The sequence below is a fragment of the Podarcis filfolensis genome (assembly GCF_964270895.1).
Source record: "Podarcis filfolensis genome assembly, chromosome: 12".
Lineage (NCBI taxonomy): Eukaryota > Metazoa > Chordata > Lepidosauria > Squamata > Lacertidae > Podarcis > Podarcis filfolensis.
The window spans coordinates 44,639,907-44,662,101 of record NC_139614.1 but is presented as its reverse complement, the minus strand read 5'-3'; the positions used below and the strand labels follow the sequence as shown (position 1 = coordinate 44,662,101).

Here is a 22,195-nt window from a genome sequence, read left to right as displayed (position 1 = left end):
TCCAAGTTCTAATTGAAGGTGCTAGGTTGTTTTTTTTTACTTGTATAAATCTAGACAGGTTGAGGGTCTGGGTAATTCAAAGATGACCATCTCCCATATGAATCTGTCTATCCAATCAAGATATCTATGGAGACTCCTCTGTTGAAGATGTAGAGAGTGGCAACATCTAACAAGGCCTTCTCAGTGGTGGCACTGAGGCTGTGGAACTCGCTTCCTCAAGAGTCTCACCTTACTCCTTATTTATTAGTTTTTAGATACTGTGTGCAAATAGCTTTATTTCCAAGGATATCTGAGATTTAATGACTTTGTGTTTAATTGTGGGTGTGATTTCTTTTTGGTATTATTTATGTTCTATTTCTGATTTGTAGACCTGTTTGGGCAAGTATAGAATAAAACAACCGTAATAACTAAAATACAATTAGGTAGATGGAAGTTAAGAGCAGAAAGAGGAATTGGCTACTACTGATAGCACATAGCACACCCTTCATACGTGATAAAAAAAATTCTATTTATTTTGTACTTTGATCTGTCTGCCCAAGTATGAACATAAAATAGTTTCCCCTAAGTTTCAAATGTTTTGTGGAGAAACCTTCTGTTCTTTTGTACTGCTTAAGGATAAATTTGATTCAGCCTTTACATAACAAGTTGTCATGTCACTTATAATTGGACTTGCTTCTATGGAATATCAGGTTTGCTCCAGGATTTGCTAAAGAAAAGAAACCAAAACACAAACCTCACACACACACACACACAATCCAAAATGAATTAGCTCCTGAAAACACTTTGTGGCAAACCTCAAAATGTTCATTAACCTTTTTTTTTTTTTTGCTATTCATGACAGAAGAAATTATTATTATTACACAAGTAACAAATATCTGAGGAAGCCACCAACCGGTCAAAGTCAGTGGCTTGTATGTCAGAGAACGCCCAGTCATAAACCTTTAACTTTTATATTTATTTCTTATTTTTATGCTGCTCATGCACGCAAAAGAAAACATAGGATGCATAAAAACAATACAAAATAACATTCAAAAAAAAGGAAGGGGGGGGGAATTGCTTTTGTTCCACAGCCATTACTTACATGGATTGGCGCCATCAGCAACTATTAGCATACGGAGGGAGGAGAGGTTGATATCTCGTTGATCTCTATGCGCTACTAATGCCCAGTGCATATCCCTGGATTTCACACAGGCAACTTTCGCTGGGGACCAGGAAAGGGGGAGGAGAAACAGAGAGGAAAAGAGGAAAGAAGATTTGGGAATATGAAGTTCAAAACTTGTCCAAGCGTAGCAGAAACTGCTTTCGATGAAAACAATGGCAAAACAACCAGAAGATACCAAAGATGATGTATTTACTTTGACCTATCACATATACCAGGGATAGGAAACTTCCGAGATCTCAATTTGACCTTCGTATTTTATGGCCCTTCAAGACAAGCCACAAAGGAATTCTGTTACAGGCACAGAAAGGTTGCCGGGGTTCTAGGCTTCACCTGTTACAGAAGTGGCTGAATAAAGCAGGTGGAATCCTGGAAGGCAAAGGCTTGGCAAACTTCACCGACTAGAAACAGGGAAGCCTAGCACAACTGTAGCAGTATAGACTGGGGAGGACCCTGTTTAAGCAGAGCCCTCTGGCAGAGCCATCAGACATGCAACAACAGAGAAGATCAAGCCAGGCTTCTAACAGAATGAACTCACTACTGAACTGGCTGCTTATCTTTTTAATACACAAGCTGAAATAAACTCCAGTGGCTTTCCAGATGCGGCAAGAGGTGTGTCCCCCAAATGATCCTTGCTATTACACCTACTCACTGATTTAAAGCTACAGAAACAAATTAATTTACCGGTGTGTGCAATTGCTATTCCAACATCACCACCATTTTGTTTTAGACCAGGGATGGGGAAACTGCACCTCTGCCGATAGCCAAGGGTCAGAGATGATGGGAAGGGTCACAGATACTCTATCCGTGTTTTACAACTTTATATGCTGCTTAACTTCCATCCTCTCAAAGCACCTGCGGGTCTGTGTGTGAATGGATATGCGTGCACAGGTACGCAGCCCTTACCTTTGTACTGGCAGACCTTCTGTATCCACGAAAGTGGGTTCACTTTCATTAAGGAATAGGGGATGCTTATGACATGCATCATGTTCATAACACTCTGAAATTAAGTGAAGGGAACACAGGTTTCAGCGGTAATGAAACAAAACACAACTCTTTGTTAAAACAAGTCCCAACTCTGTTGTAAGTGCTACATATTTTTGGTTACCTATCTAAAAGGGTCTAAGACTAGGGACTCAGCTAGATTGGTAAAGAAAAAGCACTTTATATGTGAGGTATATGCAATATAACACTGTGACACCAGATGGCGCTGTGGGGTCCCATTTTCCCCCCTGGATTTCCCTGTATGAGTTTACAACATGTTTAACTGAATTTGACATGTCTAGATCCAGCCTTGATCTCCATATATGAACCAAAAATGACGAATGGCGCATTTCTAAAGCAGTTCTCATTGTCAAACCCTTTTACAGAATTGCGAAGTAAATAAAGTCACTACAGACTAAGGGACTTGTTTGCTCATCGCTTAGCAATTGATTGTAGGTGATAACTTGCAGGGTGAAAGAGCTGTTGTGGAACAGAACATCAGAGACCGAAACTTTTATAGCCTCCAAGATCTCCTAAAACCTAAAGGATTCTGAATGGAACCAATTCACACATGCAGGTGCAAGTCAAGTGTTCAGTAATTAAACAACATTCAGGCCTGTGTGGCCCTAAATTAAGTTATGTTTATGGCTTTTGAATAGTGATTTAAAGCTTTGGAATGATCAACTGAGTGATGAGGGCAAGATACGCTATTCACATCAAGTAAAAGGCAGAGAAACTAGAGAGAAACCTTTATCAGCTAATTGAAGATTGAGTATAAATTTTCCTGAAATCCTGAAGCTGTTGGGAAGAAGGCAGGTATTTTTCAGGAACTGAACAAAATTTTGTGAGGGAAATTTCAATATACTGTACACAGTCTTGTTTTTTTATCAGTTCTAAGCCAATTTTCTACTTAAAGAATGTAAAATCTAATACACATAACTTCACACAGAATTGGATTTGGAGTTGTGTTTTTCTACAGTGAGATGGGCAGTAATTTCCTAATACTGCAGACTGTCCTACATTGTCATTTGCGGGGAGTAAACTTTGACAAAAACAGTATTTTGAAATCCTGCCTTTAAAGCATTTTTATTATTTCAAAAGAAGAAATAGCTCACAATAGGGTTTTTTGTTCCTCCCTTTAATTTTCCCTATATGCCGAGTTTAACAACTGGGGGAAAAGAAACGAGAGGCCTCAGGGGAGGGGAAAACTGATTCCCCACCCCAGCCCCAATCTTTCTGGGTTTTTCCCCAGGCTTTGACATCTCTAGGAACTCCAAAAGAGGTAGTTAATCCTTCCTAAAAATAAGTTACACAGTACGTTTGCCCCAATAACCTCAAAAGGTCGTCTGAGAGGCTTAAAATAGGAATGCAAAGAAAACTGTTTAAAATAAGCTAACATGTTTCATTGCCTGGCGGGTGGAGTGGAGAGAGACTGTCCCGCTATATGACTGGGCTGGAAATCAGCCAATATGTATAAAAATAAATGACTCCGTAGAAAATTAAAAATATAGATATTAACCCCAGAAATAAGAGAAAACTGGCTGGAGAACTGCAACAATGTTAGTAAACTCTTAGCATCACATTTTGGCTATTACAAATGTATTCAAGAAAATGTGGTACAGATATAGCACAACTTCTGAAACCATTTCAACAAAAAACTTTGCTCACTACTTTGCTTACACAGACTCTCAAGAAATAGAATGGTGTTTCTGAAACTTGGGTGTCCAGCTGTTGTTGGACTACAACTCCCATGTTCCTGGTCTGCCTAGGTGAGCATGATGGGAGTTGTAGTGCAACAACAACTGGACACCCAAGTTTGAAAGGCTGGGGAAACTCAGCCAGATGGGTGGGGTATAAATAATAAATGATGGTGATGAATTAGAATCATAATAGTTCAACATTACTATCTGTAAACTATTTAACATTACAGTCATTCCTCCACTTTCTTGATCCTTTCTTTTAATTGAGCAGCAGAGCCAATTATATTACCATTAGCCCAGGCATATTAAATCATTGGGATTTTTCAAACTGAGCAGAAAACCAAAGTCTGCAGGACGTGCAGTTTGTAATCTTGTCTTTTTGGTGTTTTGAAAACCGAAACAAACCAATAAAAAAAATCTCAACTATGTTTAATATTTTATAATATCAACATCATGATGATGATAATTTTATTAGTTATACCCCGCCCATCTGGCTGAGTTTCCCCAGCCACTCTAAAACATCAAACATTAAAAACTTCCTGATACAGGGCTGCCTTCAGATGTCTTCTAAAAGTCAGATAGTTGTTTATTTCCTTGACATCTGAAGGAAGGGTGTTCCACAGGGAGGGCACCACTACCGAGAAGGCCCTCTGCCTGGTTCCCTGTAACCTTGCTTCTCGCAGTGAGGGAACCAGCAGAACACCCTCGGAGGAGGACTTCAGTGTCCAGGCTGAACGAGCGGGGTACAGATGCTCTTTCAGGTATACTGGGCTGAGGCCGTTTAGGGCTTTAAAGGTCAGCACCAACACTTTGACTATCAACACTTTGGTTATCCACATTCTGCTCATATGAACATTTTTTTTTTTTACAACGAAGTTCTATGATGACCTTATAGAAAAAGCAAATGTCTTGAATCAAGCCCTTGCTCCTATGATCATACACAAGAAATATGCATTAACTTCAGTGGCTACAAACTATTACACAGGAAGAGCCTTGAGACCTCTAGAGACAAGTGCTCAGAAGACCTGGACAGCAGGTGGCCATCTTTGCCCTATTAGGAAATCCCCTTCTTTGACATTTCTAATTTTGTTCCCTTCAGAAGAGCCACCAGCTATAATATCATGCATTCTGCCTTTTAATTCCCTGTAGATGTTTGAAAGCAACTCTCATCACGCTTCCAATTATTAGGGGTTCCACATATAAGGAAGGAAAAGTTCTCATTCACACACACCTTCCTCAGCATGGAGCACCCCACAGCTGGAAGTCAACCAAGGGTGGAGCTGGAAATCAAAATATTTGCTGCATTGCATTGAACAGACCTGCCAGAGTTTTTCGCTTTTGATTCTTAGATGAAGGTTCACCAGAGCCCAACCCCAAAAATAATACTTATGGAACTGAATTACTGTCTGCTGTTATTACTTCAATCATTATTCTGGCCTCTCTCTTGTCTCCTTCTCTTATGAATACAAATATAAAACCTCAAGCTGGCTTTGTAAGTATTCTAGGCTCAAGGGTGAGTCAAAGAAAGTTCTGTTCTTTTTCCTTTTAGAACCTTCACGTTCAGAGGCAGTGCATCTTCAAAGACCACATGTGAAGAACAAGAAGAGATGGAACTTCCCAGGCTGTCCACCACTGGAGAGAGTTGTGGATTCAGAAGGTCTTTGGTTCACTCTTCTTGCCAACAATGATTTCTGCATCTACCAAGTTTCCTAATGTTTCAAAAATCCATCTAGCATCAGAAGGTAAACATTCAGAAAGCTCTGACTTCCGATGGAAATGTAAAACACTCCGTTCTCATTTTTAAACCATTACTTTAATGAGCAGCTATCTTACCGTAAGAATCCCATGCCATAATCCTACATCTTTCTTGAAATCTAATACGTTCACAATGGTTTCGGCTGCGTGACCAAAAAAACAACAACAAAACAAAGTTAGTTACTGAGTGCGTAGCACAGTCTGCAAAAAACAAAAAAGCAAAAAAAAAAACAGCCCGCTTTAAGAAGTAATTGTAATAAAAGGTTGATGCTAAAAAAATTGCCACCAGATGAGCTGCAGAACCATTTGAGATAAATCGTTACTGACTGATTGCTCTTGGCCAGACCATTTCTTCTTTCCCCTCCCACTCAGGTTTTCATTTGCATTGCATGTCATAACCAATGGTTCACTTCAAAACAAGCCATATTCTAAAAGGTTGGGGAGTGGGACGATGTTGAAAACAAAGCAGTAAGAACAGAATATTAAAAATTAAAGACAACTGAGATGCCACCAAGACTTGCATTTTGGAACTGGGAAATACAAATTTCAAGAGGCTAGTAATGTTCACCTTAATGCGAGACAAGCACCACAACCCATGGAATTCTTCTCCAACTAGGATTTTAATCTAAAGCAGAAATGGTATCCCCACTCCATCAGTTCTCCCAGCTAGCCAACCCCAAGCGCTCACTCTCTCACTCATCACCTTTCAAAACCCTTTCCCTTCCACCAACTTACCTGGATGGTGTTGCTGTTATAGTGTCAACAAGTGTGAGGGAGAGCTCTTCCCCACCCCCACCTCTAGCCCTATGTAGCCCCTAGGAAATACGGCTTCCTCAAGGGCTACTACAATGGCAGGAGATCTTGGAACCCAAATCAGATTAACCAAGAAATAGAATGAATTATTTCTCCCATGGTTGGTGGGGGAAGATGGCTTAGTCTGAGCCAATCCAATCACTGCTAGGGCAGAGGAGAGTGGGGCTTTGTCATTATCATCTTCAAGAACTATTATGCCAGTTGCACAGAACCATGAAAAAAAATGTTTCAGGAATTAAGAGACAATGCTGAAATACCTTCTGTGTATCCACATGCCTGTGTAAGAGCTTGGCAATGGGTCAGAAGTGCGATTCTCGTCACAGTAACCCCGAGAACACTTCCATCTTTGCATGTTTTGTACTGCAAGAGAAATTTTTTCTCATCAAGATTCAGGGAACCACAAAAACTCAAGGACCTAAAGGGATGGGCATCTGAAAGTAGCCTGGAGGACGGCTCCATCCAGACTACAAGGCCCAAATCCTAAGGGCCTCTGTGGATTATGCGTGTCCGCCATTTTCATCATGCTAGCCAAGATATGTTGGGGAGGGATGTGCCTGTGTGCATGAGACAACAAAAAGGGCTCTCCTTCTGTGAACTACAACTGCTTTCTGCTATTTGCCTGGGGGGAATGGATGGCTGATGTGTGTAGCTTTGCCAGAGCCTCTGTTCCCACCCTGTTCACTCAGTGCAGGAGAAAGTCAGTGGCCCTGCAACACTAACTCAGCAAACAAATGATATGCCCCACGCCACCCCCAGTTAAAAATGATTAATCAACCAGTATTCAGCCACCAAGATTTCAAACTTCCTCTGCCAGCTCCCTGTTTCTTCATTCACATATTCTGCAAATTCTCTACAAGTCTCCAGCCCTCCATTATCCCCACTCCCTCAAGAGCCAGACAAAGCCATTACAAAACCCTTCCTCATATCAATACGTTCTCAGGTTTGAACTGGCTGTAATGGCAGGAATGAGTCTGAGTGTTTAATTGATCACACCAGATCCCTGGAGCTCTTCAATCTGAAATTCTAGGAATACAGGAAGGCGATTTATAACATGTAGGCCCATCTTGTCTGCACTGACTTTTAGTAGCTCTCCAAAGACCTGGACTCACCTCAATGTAAGCTGTGTCATTGTTTGCATCTTTGATATGTGGGAACCAGTCTCGAGGAGGTTTCGATAGGTGTTTCGATTCTGTGACAAACCATAGCAGCTTTGGCCAGCCTTAGAAGTAAACACAAAGTGTTGCTTTTATTTTATTTTTAAAAGCATGAATTGACCATAATGGGTTTTTTAAAAAATAATGGTACTTAATAAAAATGGTTAAAATGAAGCACCCTTATACCATATCAAAACATGTGGTATGAAAACTAGCTCATCTAGCACAGGGATGGGGAATCTGTGGCCCCCCCAGATGTTGTTGGACATTCCTGCCCATTAGCCATGCTAGTTGGAGCTGCTGGGAGAAGAAACACCACCTAGGCCTTTTATTCTGTCTGTTGCCTGAAAATCAATGCAGCTCTCTACACTTCCTCTTCTTCACTATGCGGTGTACATGCAATCAGGCGTACAGTACTGTGACTTAGCAAGAGCGAGCCTACCTTTAAATTGTGGTATTTCCCCTGTAGGGCTCTTAGGCAGTCCTTTATGGCATGCATCGCTAGTCAAGGCCACCGTCACACCACAGCTTCCGAGCAAGAAGCCTATCTGCTGGCTTCCTGCGTCCTGGTTGAAGACAAAGCGAGAAAGAAACCACGGAAGTAAATCACTGCAAGAGCAGTAATGGAAAAGGCTGCTTCAGAACACATTTATGCAAAAGGCATTTGCTTTACCTAGCCAACCAAACGCTTTTGAAAAGACATCTACCGCAACAGTCTGAGCAGGCCTCTTTGCGTTCCGCGCATCTGCATTTCTATGACAAGGGCTAAGGATGCCGCATCCCGAGAAATCTCACCTTACTTCAAGAAACAAATCTGGAGGACCACAACATTTCTAGCACTTAGGGCTAAGGCTTCGGGACAGTTTTTTTGTGAACCTTGCAGAAGCTCGTGGCAGGGAAGGAGAATGGCACAACCGGGTTCAGGCAGCATAATCATGCACAGGTATTATTAGCAAGGTCGCTTTCCTGTCTACTTAGCAGGTAAGGCAGATTTTCCTCCGTCTCCCATATTGTGAGAACTTGGGACCACCCAAATCAAAACTGATCCAGCAGCAAATTCGAATCAGGCAAGCGAAAGCACAATACATGACATTCGCTGCCGGAGGATGTGGCGATGGCCGCTGGCCATGACGTCTTTAAAATAAGAGGGGAGGGGTGAGAAAAAATTCATGGTGGAAATGCCTGTCAGCCACAAAACGTCTGTGTACAGAGATGCTGGGAATAAACAATGGTGGAGGGTTGTCGCCTTCATGCTCTGCTTGTGGTTTTTTTCAGAGGAACCTGGCTGGTCATTGCTGGAACCAGATGGCTAGAATAGAGGGACCCTTGGCCTTCTTCAGCTTTTATGTACGTAATTCACACAAGGCACAATTTCCACAATGGATTTTTTTGGGGGAGTGGGATGGGGGTGGAATTGGAGTTTACATAACCCCACGTAAAAAATAAACCTAACAGCCACTGCATGCTTCCCCTTTTCTCCCCACTTCTTCTGTCTTTGATCATACACCGCTTATATCTTGGGGGGAAACTAGTACCAAAGGATAGTTACAATGGTTACAAACTAGTGCTCCCTCAAGGCTTCCGTGTTTCAATGCGCGCAGGCAGTCAACATAGTAAAAGCAACCCAAAATGTGCATATGAAGTTCCTGGATATACCCCATGCATCTGTTGAAGTCGTACCAGCCAACAACCAAACACCATATATATATAAATATATATTAAAAAGCAATAGTTCTCTAGGCAGAGAAGGAATTGAAAACAGAATAGAGAATTTTGCAGTGCAAACTAAATATCATGATGTTCTCGAAAACAAAACAAAGAAATTATGCATTGGGGAACTGAAGCAAACAAGACAAAAGGGGAAACTTTGAGGCTATTGAGAAAAGTCGTACATAAAAAGTAAAGCTTTTAGACATAGATCTGTGTTTTCCACAATAGGTCCAATTCAAGCGTCTTTTTGTTTTTTAATGTATCGTTACGCCGAATAAAAAAAGCAATCAAACCGAGGTAACGACATGCATCACGCCCCAAAGCTTAACACCAGTATTTTCATACCCAGGTTTGAGAAAATGTTTTGTTACAAAGATGGGTTTGCGTATGCTGATTTTTTGAATGGCATGGTGGATGAGAAACTGGTATATAATAGATTTGTATAACCTTTTCAAAGTTCAGACATCCAACAAGTTGTCAATTTTATTTATTCGCATTTTCTGTTTGTTACAATAATTATTAAGAGATTTATTTCCAGCTTGGCAAAGTTAAAGACATACTTTTGCAAGAAAAGTCTTCAGAAATGAGCTCTCATTTGGTTTGGCTTCTATGAAAATCCAGACAGAAGGAGGAGTCCCCTTGTTAAGATAAATAGAAAGAGACAAGAGGATGAAATCATGCCATTTTGGGGAATAACTCTCTGCATGCTGCGCTATCATTAGCCCAAGGAATATCTGAACTAGCCAGGCTCTGGCAAATTTACAAAAGTTTAAAAGGTGTTAACAAAGGCATATATTAATATTAATAATATATCAATACGCTAATATGTAGCATATATACATATATTAATAAATTATGCAGATATGCTGAAAATGAATCCTGTATTATCCTGTGATCGATGCTTTCAGCCTACCACTAACTTTCCCCCCTTTCGTTATTTCCAGAAAATGTAGTTCAATGTAATTAAACCTAGTTGCCAGTGTCATCATTTACAAGCCACATCAGTGGTTATTAAGACCCAGATTAGGCACTCAAATTTTGATTAATAATGGTCCAAGACTGACATGTTCTCACAAACCTACTATGATTTGTTTTCTGACTTATTCCAAGGCAAGTTAAAATATATGACTTTAGGTTCATACCAAGCGCCCGAAGTCCGTTTCAAAGCAGGGATCAAGCTACTGTTAAACCCAGCTTTAATCACTTGGGCCTTTCGGTCAATCTGCCACTTGGGCACAAAGCTCAGTGTCGGGCCCAAATGGAATTGTTTCCATTTGCACATGACCCACAATATCCACTTTGGGCAATCTAGCATATATGGGCTCTCAACAGATGCTACAGATACAAATCTCCATTAAGGCTCATTTGGAACAGTAACTACCACCAGAGTTTAATGGTGTTATTTGCACTGAAGACCTTTCAGTGCAGATATCCAGACACTCTAATAGCCACTCTGTTCATAGCCAGGTTTAACAACCAAAAAGGCAAAGTGACTTTTCCCACAATCATGTCCTCTCCATCACTTTTGTCAACAGAGCCCATGGAAGCTCATGGAAGATCCCGGACATACACGGGAGTTTATGCCAACCACTGGCCAACTACACTAGAGTCATTTGTCATTGACTTTCCTGAAAGTCAAGAAATGCTGTGAATTTGCAGTGCCTACCAGACTCAGAGCGGGAGGGAAAACAGAGTAAGAGAAGAAGAGCAACTCTAGTGAATACAAACCAGTAAGAAGATTTGTTGTACCTCATCTTCAGAAGACTTGGGATTACAGATGAAAAATACAGGTTGACACTACACAGACACAAGTATCCCTACATAGAAGGAGAAGATGAAGGAAAAGGAGAGCCCCACATACTATGTAGATTTATCATCTAAAATATATATATTTGTGTCATGTTCGTGTGACTCAGGTTTTTCATAAATTCTGCTCAGGAGCTCTGGGGCCTTCCTTGGATCCTTTTCCATCAGAAAGTGAACAACACACTGAAGAAAACCGTAAGATGGTTTGTGTGCCTTTGTGCCAACACACAGAACATACCAGCAAACATACTAATGAATCAGCTGAATTAACAGATTTCAAAGCAACTGAATAGTCTGTGTCCTCAGTTTAACTCACTCACATGCAGTGGGGCCTAAGAGATTTTCTATTATTCTAAAGTAATGGGGGGACGGGACCTATGGGTCTCCAGATATTGTTGGACTGCAGACTCCTGTCATCACTAACCACTGGCCCTGCTGGCTGGGTCAGATGGGAGTTGGAAGTCTAGCCACATCTCCCTACCCCTCTCCTAAAAGGAACTGGTTTCTTGGCAAAACCAACAAACGGGTAAAATTCATCCATTGTAAAAACACTGTGGACCAGACTCCGACTACGCCAAGAAATTCAACAGGAAATGTATTAAGGCAAAATGGGTAGCGTGGGAAAAGAGGTAAGGACAAAGCAGAGGCCCAGGGAAAAGAAGGTGATCTTGTAGGGACATCTGGAGAACTATGAGAAGATGAGGAAGCAAGCAGATACAAGGAGGGAAGCAGAAAGCCTAAGTCAAGAGGACTACAGGAGCCAAAGACTAAATTACTGCGTTTCAAGTAGCATTTGCACTTGCCATACACACCAGAAAGAGCATGGGAGTGTCTTCACCTGATTATCTGATTTTTTCCCTGGATTGTACACCCTCCACCCTACCCTAAGCTCCTGTTCAAGGAAGCTGCCATCTGTGCATACGCTGTTATTTGTTCATGCACAGTGGCAGCTGGAACTGTACTAGCCTCAGCTTAACCACGGCTTGTGTTTTCAAATTAGATGGCAACCGATCTGAGGGGAAAACTTATGAAAAATGAACATTTCTCAAGAAATTACAGGGTACATATGGATTGTGGCTAACATCAAGCGTACTCCAGATTAAAATACAAGCAGTAGAAACTGGAGCTGGAGTAAATGGCAATGTGTACACAGCCCAAGATAAAGAAAGATGTGGCAAAGGCATTGGGAAACAGGGAAGAAAAGCTGAAATTGGCTTTTGCCAACCATGTGAGCTACAGCTCATACACTTGGCCACATTCCCCACCTCGGGTGTTTGTGCATAGGGAAGGCGTCTCATTAGTATACAGACACCGTTGTTGGAAGAGGAGTTCCATACAATTGGCATGAAACCTGTTATGTATGCCAAAGGGACATAGTGCTTGTTGAACCTCTTGAGCTCCTGTAGCATTCTTGCTTTAGTGGCTCATCAGTGCAAGCTATCTGAGACATTAACATACTATGTAGCATTAAAGGAGAGTTGCTTCTAAAAGCCTTGCTTCGTTCTTGCCTATTTTCCTGCTACCCAACACAACAAAATCACTACATTGTGCAAACCTTTCCTTCAAGCACAATTAATCCCTAAAGGCACAAGAGAAGAATTAAACAGAGTTCACATTGGTCAAGCCCACGTGAGATTTTCCACACATTTCACTCACTTCAAGTCATGCTGTCTATCTACCTATCTACCTCCCTACCTAGTGCCTTCTGTCACTACACTGTTGCATCAGTCCACCATCCATGCAGAGCCTGCCTGCCATATTTATTCTATTTGCAATTCTATATTTTATGTGCAACCTCCAAAATGCGCAAGGCTCCATTTGCTGAAGGAATGCTACAGAGAGGTCCAATAATTGAAAACAACTAAAGAGTAGCTGAGTCTTTGGGTATGATAAGCCTCCAATCAAAGTCAGAAAGAAATCTGCAATTGACTAACGACAGGACCTTTTTCCTGGGGTGAAGTGCAATTTTTACCAGCTCCTGCTGTATATAAACAAGTTCAGGCAATAACCAATCACACGGATTACTACAACTAAAAACTTCAATTTGTTGTCAAAACCAGAGTCTAAGGTAAGTTGCTTTTGTATTTTCCTATATCAAAATACACAATTACCTCAAGTTCCCTTTTTCATTATTTTTTGTGACAGAGCGATATCCGTTTCCAAAGCAGTCTTGGCAAGGTTTAAGCCAACTGTCTAAAGTCTTCCAGTTACTTTTTGAAAAATTTCAACAGACCAGGCTAGAATAAGACACAGAATGATTATGGCACTTTTTTGTTCAGCTGCCTTTTCAGTTTTCCACAAAGGAGAACCCAATGACAATCTTGGGGGGCCAGTTCTCAAATACAGAACAGAGGACATGCATACTATATTGGAGGGGGTGGGGGAAGGAAGAGAAGAGACGAAAGTCTGGAAGGTGCTGTTTCACCTGTCATTTTGCAGCAATGCCTAAAGAAACATCCTTGTAGAAATTCTCCTTCTGCGTAATACTATAAGACCCTGATCCCAAAGCTATGATGAATCTAGCAACCGTAAACATGCATGTGAAAAGACCAGCATGAGTCAGAAGAGTCCATCTGTACCTTAAAAAACACCTGAGCCCATTGGAGGACTCTCCCCACCCCAGCAAAAGCAAGTTATTCTGACCCAGTTAAGTTTCATCAACCCCACTCCAACTCTGTACATGTGTTCATGGTAAATTTCCTACAGGGCCACATAATCATCAGGTTGCCTCTCACCCCACACATCAACGCACAGGAAACTAGAACTTCACACTGAAACACTCTTTTTTTTTATCACTGTAGGCCTCACAATTCAGCATTAGTCAGTATAAATTGCAACATAAGAAAAGCAAGGAAAGAACCTGGATATTAAAATAGTGCTGATATAATGCAATATGAATCAATGGATGTGTTCATACATTAAGATTAAGCCCAAAATCCTGGCCTAGCACAGTTAACAATGAAATAGGAAAGTGCTGGTGCACATTGTCCCATCATTCGTGCTTTGATTCTCCCTTGGTGTAAGCAGGATTAACAAAACAGGAAGCAATGGCTTCCTTGGTATGCCCGAATCCAGGATCATTTCTCGTTGCTCCTTAACAATTTGCAATTGGTAAGCCAAAAATGAGCCATGGCTTAGGGCTGGCTAATAACTGCAGCTTATTAGAGAGCAACAGACCATAGGTTTGGAAGTAATGGGAAATTAAGGCTTCCAGGTCTGTTTATCCTGCTTATGTCAGGAGTGAAGTGGGAACAGTTGGACAGCATGCTCCATTTGCTACGTGACGGTCCTTCAAATTTCTGAATGGGGCTTTCATTCTTAGCAGTCAGTCTCTTCTCCAGGCTAAACATACCCAACTCCATTAATCTTTCCTCATAGGACTTGGTCTCCAGAACCCTTGCCATTGGGACACCTTTTATTTTTTCAATAACTTCTGCCAAGAATGGGGTCAGTTCTCTGGGTAAGGCCTGACCAAAACAGAATACAATAAGACCAATGGTTCTTGCCATCCGGATGCTATATTTATGTGGAGGCAACCTAGAGATTTGCATTAGCCTTCTTAGCCTCTGTATCACACTCCTGATTCATGTTTAGCTCAAAGTCAACTAAAATGCCTTGATCTCTCTTTTTTTGGCACATACTGCTGTCAAGCCGTGCATCACACGTCTTGCATTTGTGCATCTGATTCTCCCTACCTAAGTTATTCAGCTCATTTGGTTATTTTTGATCCAGTTCTCCATCCTGTCAACATCATCTTGGATACTGGTTCTGTCTTCTAATGTATTAGCTACGCCACCCAGTTTGGTGCCACCTGTAAATCTGATGAGCATCCCCTCCACTCCTTCATCCAAGTTATTCATTAAAAAATACATATTAAGACCAGGCTCACGAGAGAACAATGTACTTTTCCGTTTTCCACTTCTCTGAAGTGTGACAAAAAGCCACTGATGAGCAATCTTCTGGAATGGTCCATCAACCAATTACAAATCCACCTATCAGTAGCATCAGCCAGTCAACATTTTTACCAGCCTGCCAAGAATAATATTGCGGGGGACCTTGTAGAATATTTTACCGAAATGCTATACCCACAGCATACCTGTGGGCGGGGTACAAATAAATAATAATAATAATAATTATTATTATTATTATTATTATTATTATTATTATTATTATTATTATTATACCTCTACCAGGCCAGTAACTAGAGATAAGGTTAGTCTGGCAAGCTTTGTTCTTAAGAGACCCAGGCAGGTTCTCTGTAATTAGACTGTTTATTTCTAAATTTATTTAGATTGACTGCTCTTTTATTTGTCACCAAATCTTTTTGAGCATTGGCCTCAACAGTCAGCAGCTGCCTGGCCCCCACTTTTTCAGATGGGGACAACATTTAGCCATGTCTAGTCTTGCAGCAATTAACCTGTTCTCTGAGAAGTCATATGGACAGTATCTTGGCTATCACATCCACAAGTTTCTTTAGTATTCATGAATATAATTCTCCCAGCCCTGAAGACTTGAATTTATTTTGAACAGCTAGGTGCTCATTCGACCTCTTTACTTATCTTGGGCTATAATGCCTTCTCCTGCTCTGCCATGTTGAGCACAGTTTCCATTATAAGAGGAGACTGAGGCAAAGAAAGAGTTAAGCAGTTTTCTCCACCACCTAAGAGTTTTGATGTTATGCTCTATAGCCACAGATGCCTAATCCCAATACCTCCTAAGAATGAATACACTTGAAAATGTTTTTTGCCCCAAAGCATCATTTGCACCACTTGCTCAAAGCCAATCATGAGATCCGAATCCAGCAACCTACAACCATGAAACACTGAACAAACACTTAGACCTGTCACCACTATTTTAATGCCGTTTGAATTAACTCTGTCAAGTCCCCAAGTCCTATGAAGTGCCACTAGCAGGATTCCAATGATTGCTTGAGTGCTGTCCAAGACCCCAACAATCTTAATTTTTCATATGAAACCCAAGTGGAGCTTGTAACTATTGCTTAGACATCTCTGGATTTACACTAAAAATAATCAGGCTTTTGGATTCTTAGCTCTATAGTATGAGCAGAGGCTGAAAGCTTCTCAGCCCAAGTGTAAACTTAGCTCCGTTTGGATTAGTATAGAACTTTGCAGCCATTAGTTTAAGGTCATCCATCTCCAACAGGATTTCAACTAATTTAGCTTTCATGCAGAGGATTCTTAGCCTGTTTTCATGATTCTATGTGCAACTGGAGCCTTTATTTCTGTGCATAGAAACCACCTTATTATTTTGGAAATTTAGTCCTGGTGTGGAATGCTGGGCACTGCGGAAGTGAAAGAAGACTCTCTGCAATTGAAATCTCCAAAACCAACAGTAAGGAAATACTTTAATTTGCCAAACAGCAGGTCAAAAAGTAGTGAGCAAGCTGTGAAGCTCTCTAGAACTCTCCAGCAGCCTGACTTTTAAGCAAAATTTGAGGTTTGGTATAGGAAATCTAGCAATAGATTTTGTATTTTCAAAAATGGGGGAATCGGTCATTGTAGGTTTCTTCATACCAGCATCCCTAGAATACCCTAATCTAGTAAGTCTGCTTCATCTTCCTAAACTGCATCTTGTCACAGCAGATTTTATGGCTTTAACACCAACCTAGTTCCTGCTGCTCCCTGTCCACACATAACAGCCAGCCTGATGAAGCGTACTGGACAACCTGAAAGCTTGCTTGTTATATGGACATTTTGGTATCATAAGCCTATGGCTCTACTATAGACTTTTTCTTTTGGGTCAACACGGCTGCCTTTCCTATCTGTGTGTCTCCAAGGAAGTCTTCAATGCTCACTTTACTCTTGTTATCTGTTGCACACAACAGCCTGCAGCCACTTCCAACCCAAAATCAAAATGTAAAATCTAGAAGACACCCAGCAGAGCTAAGAAAGAATAACTGGAGCATGTTTAGGAGGGTGACCTTTCATAAAAAAAATAAGTTACATAAGGATTCCATTTTATCCCAAAACGCATGACCTACTCAGACGGGCATGTCATTTGGCAATTTGTTCTGACAGCAATTGTAACAAAGACAACGAGAAACCGTTTCTCTTACCTTTCTGGTAAGTGGCACTTCAATAGGTACAGGGACAACTTCTGCAAGCAGGCAGCCATAAAATGCTACCATAAAAGCAGCAGGGTCATTATTGGGAAATACTAGTGCTACCTGCAAAAGAGGAGGGAAGGGAATTAAGCAGAGACTCCCAACACATTTTCCAACCTTTAGATAATGCACAAGAAACATTTCATGTGTGTGACACACAACTTCACTTTGGTGTTTCAGTTTTTGAGAGGAAGCCTCTCTAGAGTGATCGATATCAGAAACACAAAGAGAGAAGGGTAGAGGAGATGAGATTTCATAAAGTCAAACCAATTCTTCTAACAAGAACGTTTCTTTGATAGCTTTGGCTTAGTTGCATAAGCTATACTTTAAAGGTGTAAACTGCTCTGATGGTACGCTTCCAAACAGTTTCATTCAAGGTCAATAATATAACTCAAGATAGAAGATACACACACCCTCATTTCAACAGACCGTCTTCCAAAAATAATGAAAGGGGGAAAGCATCTAGTTTTAAACCCACTATGGTTTCAACTAATACCTGCATTATGCTTTCATTTTGATCATTTGCCAAAGGTCAAATCGATAGACTCTCTGCCTGCCTACAATGACTCGCAAAGGATGCTATTTCTTTGTTGAAAATCACATTTCTAATCAAGCTCATGCAAAAGGAACGCGCACACCACCACCCCAGCATTTTCCCAGTTACAATTTACATTCACAGTTTTGCCCTCTCTCCTTTCTGGATGTCTCCATTGGGGACCAGGGGTAGTGAAGAGATGCTCTCAAAATGGCAGCATGGTAGTTAAGGCATTGACTTCAGACAGAGCCTTGACAAAGTCTGAGCTCCTCCACATGTGCTGCATGACCTTCCTCTTAGTGCCCAAGGCTCAGGTGCATGCACTGGACTAACACATGTTTGCATGTTGAAGCTGTCCACCTCCTCGTCTTCACCACGCACAAAAAGCTGCATTTCAGGAAAGGAGTCTGCATGGCCTGTCTTGGCACCATTATCATTGCCTTTAAAAAGGCAGGTGGGGGAGCAAGAGATCATGCAAACTGGGCGATGGTGCCTACGCGTGGGAAATTTAGTTTTGGAAATTCCGTAAAATGAAAGCAAGATTTATATCAGTAGGGGAACTTTGGATACCTTTGAATGTTTTGGTATATGTATGTTATAACCTGCCCTTAGTCCCCAGGATATAATGAAGTAAAAAAAAAAATCCAGTTTCACTCTAACTCCCGGTAATCCTCATCAAAGGAAATGCACAGAGCGGGGGAAAGCCTAGCTGTGCTGTCATGTTCATGGCTTCCCTTGTCTTACCCTCTCTGGGAGCTGCTTCAGCCCACTACTGCTATGGCTTAGAGACTTAAACACTGTCATAAATCAAGACGAAAGATTCTGTAGACCCGTCTTGGCTAAATGCCAATGCAGAGAGTGATTTAAATTCAACATCTGCCCACAGTTCTCTTTAGTTTAATTCTTTATGATTACTTATGAACACAAAAATGAGGAAATAATTTATTTTCTGTAGGGCTCGAACCAGCTTCCCCAGCCCCCCACCAGCCCACTTGTCAAGTACAAGGGCAGCATTCTGAAGTTAAGTAGCTTAAAGGGTAGAAGAAGAGGAAGAAAAATCCCCGTACCTATGCCATAACTGGGGGGATAAAGTTGCAAGAGACTACAGGGGGAAGGGCAAAACCAATGGGATTAAGGAGACTCCTCAGAGCTTAAAACTGTTCCTTTCACTATTTTGGGAGGGCTCTCTTTGCACAATGCCAGTCACTTGCCCAACTTCCATCAACGAAAGCTTAGCAGTACCACCAATGTTCCAGCTTTGTTGAATGGAGCCATTTAGAAAAATGCTCTCAAGCTGGGAGGCAGGGACTCTGTGTGCACAGAAATTTAGCATATTGCTGTTAGTCGCTTGCTTTGAATGTATGCGGGTGTTTTTGTTGTTTTTCCTATTTAGAAGGCAGCTTGCCCCAACCTACAGGAAACAGGGGCTTTTTTAAAAAATAAGCACGTTCAGTAACAGATAATTTTCTACACGGAGTAATGAGCGTTCTTGTGCAAATTTGGGCTGAAGAAACAGCTGTACAGAGACTTAAGGCTTCTTATGCACAGGAAGTGAGACTTTGGAGATCCCGGGAGGACGTGCTTTCATATTTTGCCCTAGGCTTGATGTGATCAGGGCAGCTACCTGCAGAACTCCTTAAAAAACCCAAAAATTGGCACTACCATCATAAACTACAAGCTCCTCAAAGGCAACCAATGCAGAGAGTACCTCTCAGTACTATTTCCCCTACAGTATTTTTTTTTACTTTGAATTTATTGCCATAAGTAGCTTTTCCCATCAGGATGATACACATAGGATAAGAGAATTGTCTGTATCCGTGTGTGCGCAGATGTATAGGAGCAGCTTCGAATGTGTCTGACGACTGGTCCAATTTTGGCACTGACACGGGATGTGTGTGTGTGTGTGTGTGTGTGTGGCAGTTCATGCACAGAAGCCTTCAGGAATCTGCAGGAGATGGAAACTAAAACAGTGACAGACACTAGCAAGGGATAGGAAGCAAACAGCAGAGCTGGTGTCACGTGGGAAAACGGAAAGCAAATATTGGATGCTGAGGTCAGTCAATGACAGGCAAATGAGCAGTGAGTATAAATTGAGAGAAAATCAAGTTGGCAATACAGGGGCAGTGGAAACTCACTTGAAGGAAGCAAAATCTTACAAGTATTTAGCAGAAACAGGCAAAAATGGACTTTAGACAGGGATATTGTGAGTTCAACTGTCTTCAAGTGAGCCTCTTGGTTTTTCAGGATCAACTCGCTGTTTTATTGGGCGGGGGGAGACTGGGTATTTATTGTATGGGTATATCAGAGACTTTTGCTAAAAGGAAGTAAGTGCAGCGTACGAGCCTAGCTGGCAACATTATACAAAAAGTGCGCTCGCATCACAATATGCAAAATCAAGGGAAATGTGCAAAATGTCCCCCCACCCCACATATTTTATTTAATAATGCAGACACGTTTGTTTGCTTTTGCATTGAAGCAGGGAAATGTAAGGAATCTGAAGATTATGTATTAAGAAAAGGATTTCCATGAAGAAGATCCTAAAGGGGGGGGTCCTAAAGGAAATTTTAAAGAGGCATGTTGTGTGCAGAGTATATGCCTCCCCGCAGCATTAGGGAAACATGGAAAACTGTCCCCATATTTTATTTTATTTTTGAACTGAGGCAAGTGTGTGGTTCACATTCCTGAGAGAAGCTCTGGAACTCAGTAGCCAACATGGAGACTACTAGAAGTTGTTTAGGTTAAGCTCCCACATTTCCTGACCACAGCCTATGCTGATGGGAGGTGAAATCCAGTAGCAATCAGTGGATTCCGCATTAGATACTGTGGACTGTGACCTACCCAGTCATTGTAGAGTTGAACAGAAATGATGAAGACAGGCCTAAAAGTTATAAAACGCATCTCCTGGCACCCCCAACCCCAAAGTAGCTATGCTCTTATGCCAACTTTCCCTACTTTCAAGTAGGATTTTGTTTCTTTAACCAGTTTTGCTAAGTATCTTATTAATTATCTAGCAGCATTCCTTGGTTCAAGCCTGGTCTCTTCACAAGGCCCTCATTGTTTCAGGGTCTCCAATACACACAGCCCCATTACCAAAATTAATTTCATCCGCATGATAAACACTCTTCATATAGGGAAGCCTTTGTGTCACAGAGTAGCTTGTTTGAGAGAAAAGAGAGAAAGGAATTTTTTTCTGACCATAAATAGACTTCTGAGGTAAATTTCCAGCCAACCATTAGTGAGCAATAGGACACGATCGTTTAGACGTGTGACACAGAACTAAAACATGGACAGTTGACTGATCTGTTCCAAGGTTAGAAAATTCACTATGTACCCCAACTCAAATACATAGCTTTCACCTCCATGTGTCTTTGATGTCAAACGTGACATACTATTAAGGCTTGCAATGAAAGCACAGGCACTTACCCTGTCTCCTGGCCGCACCATTGGTTCTTGCTTCGTGCCCAACTTATGTAGTATGTTGTATGCGACTTTCATACTACGGGTCCACAGTTTGCCTATTCACAAAACAACTGTGTGTAAGTATTCCCATTAGGATGGGGCTGTACAGTTTCATTCCAAAATGATTCAAAACACACCTTGTGCACCCATTTGCCGAAAGCCTTTATTGTTCTCCAACGGAGAAATGTGCAACATACCACAAACACTGTACTTCCTGCTATAATATCACAGCATGATCACTCCAATCTTCAAGCTAAACTTGATAGTAAAGAGGACAGGTATAGAACAAGCTGAGAAGATGGAAACTGGTGAACCATAACTTCACTACCATTTTAATTGTAATTCAATTTAATTTTATAGCCAAGTGGAAACTTCCATTTATATTATGGAGCTGAAAGTGGGAGAACTATGCAACTGCTGTCTTGTCAGCACAAGGGAGTCAGTTCAGTTTCAGTGTGCCTGGCCCAGTTAATTATTTTGTTCTCAGCCGCTTTCCTATTGGCAAGCGGTATCGTGGCTACTTATGAAGGGCAAAATTAATGGGGATTTTTCCTGAGCAAGCTGTTCTGAAAATTGGGTAAGAGCATGGCTTGCGTAGAGGAAAATGTTCTTCTGTGGCTGTGCCAATACAAGTTCAAGAGGTAGCAACGTTTGGCCCAGATTCAATTGCGGCCATAACCAAGGCATTAGTCACCTTTAGTCTGGATCAATGTCATTAAGCCTACTGAGAACATTCATACAGGTTATTTCCACTTCCTACAAAATGCCAAAATCTTTCCACACCAAACTGTGATTGTTTCCAAGCGGTGCCTTTCACGATGAAGCCTATGGCTACAGAAGGTTAACAATGGAATGCTTCAAAACTAAATAAATAAAACCAAACATTTGCAAGCAGAATTTAGGGAAGAAGAAATGTTGAGTTCCTATCAACTTTACTGAATTAAATTGCATGTACAGCATGAGGAAACAGAAATGCACCTGAGGCGAACCCATCTC

The 22,195-nt window shown here is 41.3% G+C and overlaps 1 protein-coding gene across 7 annotated transcripts in view; it reads right to left on the bottom strand.

The window, feature by feature from the left end:
• Positions 1 to 22,195, bottom strand: part of DIP2C (disco interacting protein 2 homolog C) — a 290,921-nt gene that overhangs the window by 57,891 nt on the left and 210,835 nt on the right. For 4 of the 7 annotated variants that reach the window (XM_083579223.1, XM_083579224.1, XM_083579227.1 and 1 more), the window contains 9 exons: positions 21,164 to 21,255; positions 17,158 to 17,268; positions 9,836 to 9,913; positions 8,008 to 8,131; positions 7,521 to 7,630; positions 6,669 to 6,771; positions 5,677 to 5,741; positions 2,066 to 2,159; positions 1,082 to 1,201 (listed from right to left, as the gene is read on the bottom strand). In XM_083579223.1, coding sequence (XP_083435349.1) covers positions 1,082 to 1,201; positions 2,066 to 2,159; positions 5,677 to 5,741; positions 6,669 to 6,771; positions 7,521 to 7,630; positions 8,008 to 8,131; positions 9,836 to 9,913; positions 17,158 to 17,268; positions 21,164 to 21,255 — 897 coding nt within the window. The remainder of the gene's footprint in view (positions 1 to 1,081; positions 1,202 to 2,065; positions 2,160 to 5,676; positions 5,742 to 6,668; positions 6,772 to 7,520; positions 7,631 to 8,007; positions 8,132 to 9,835; positions 9,914 to 17,157; positions 17,269 to 21,163; positions 21,256 to 22,195) is intronic. The other 3 variants (XM_083579226.1, XM_083579225.1, XM_083579229.1) reach the window with 1 other exon arrangement.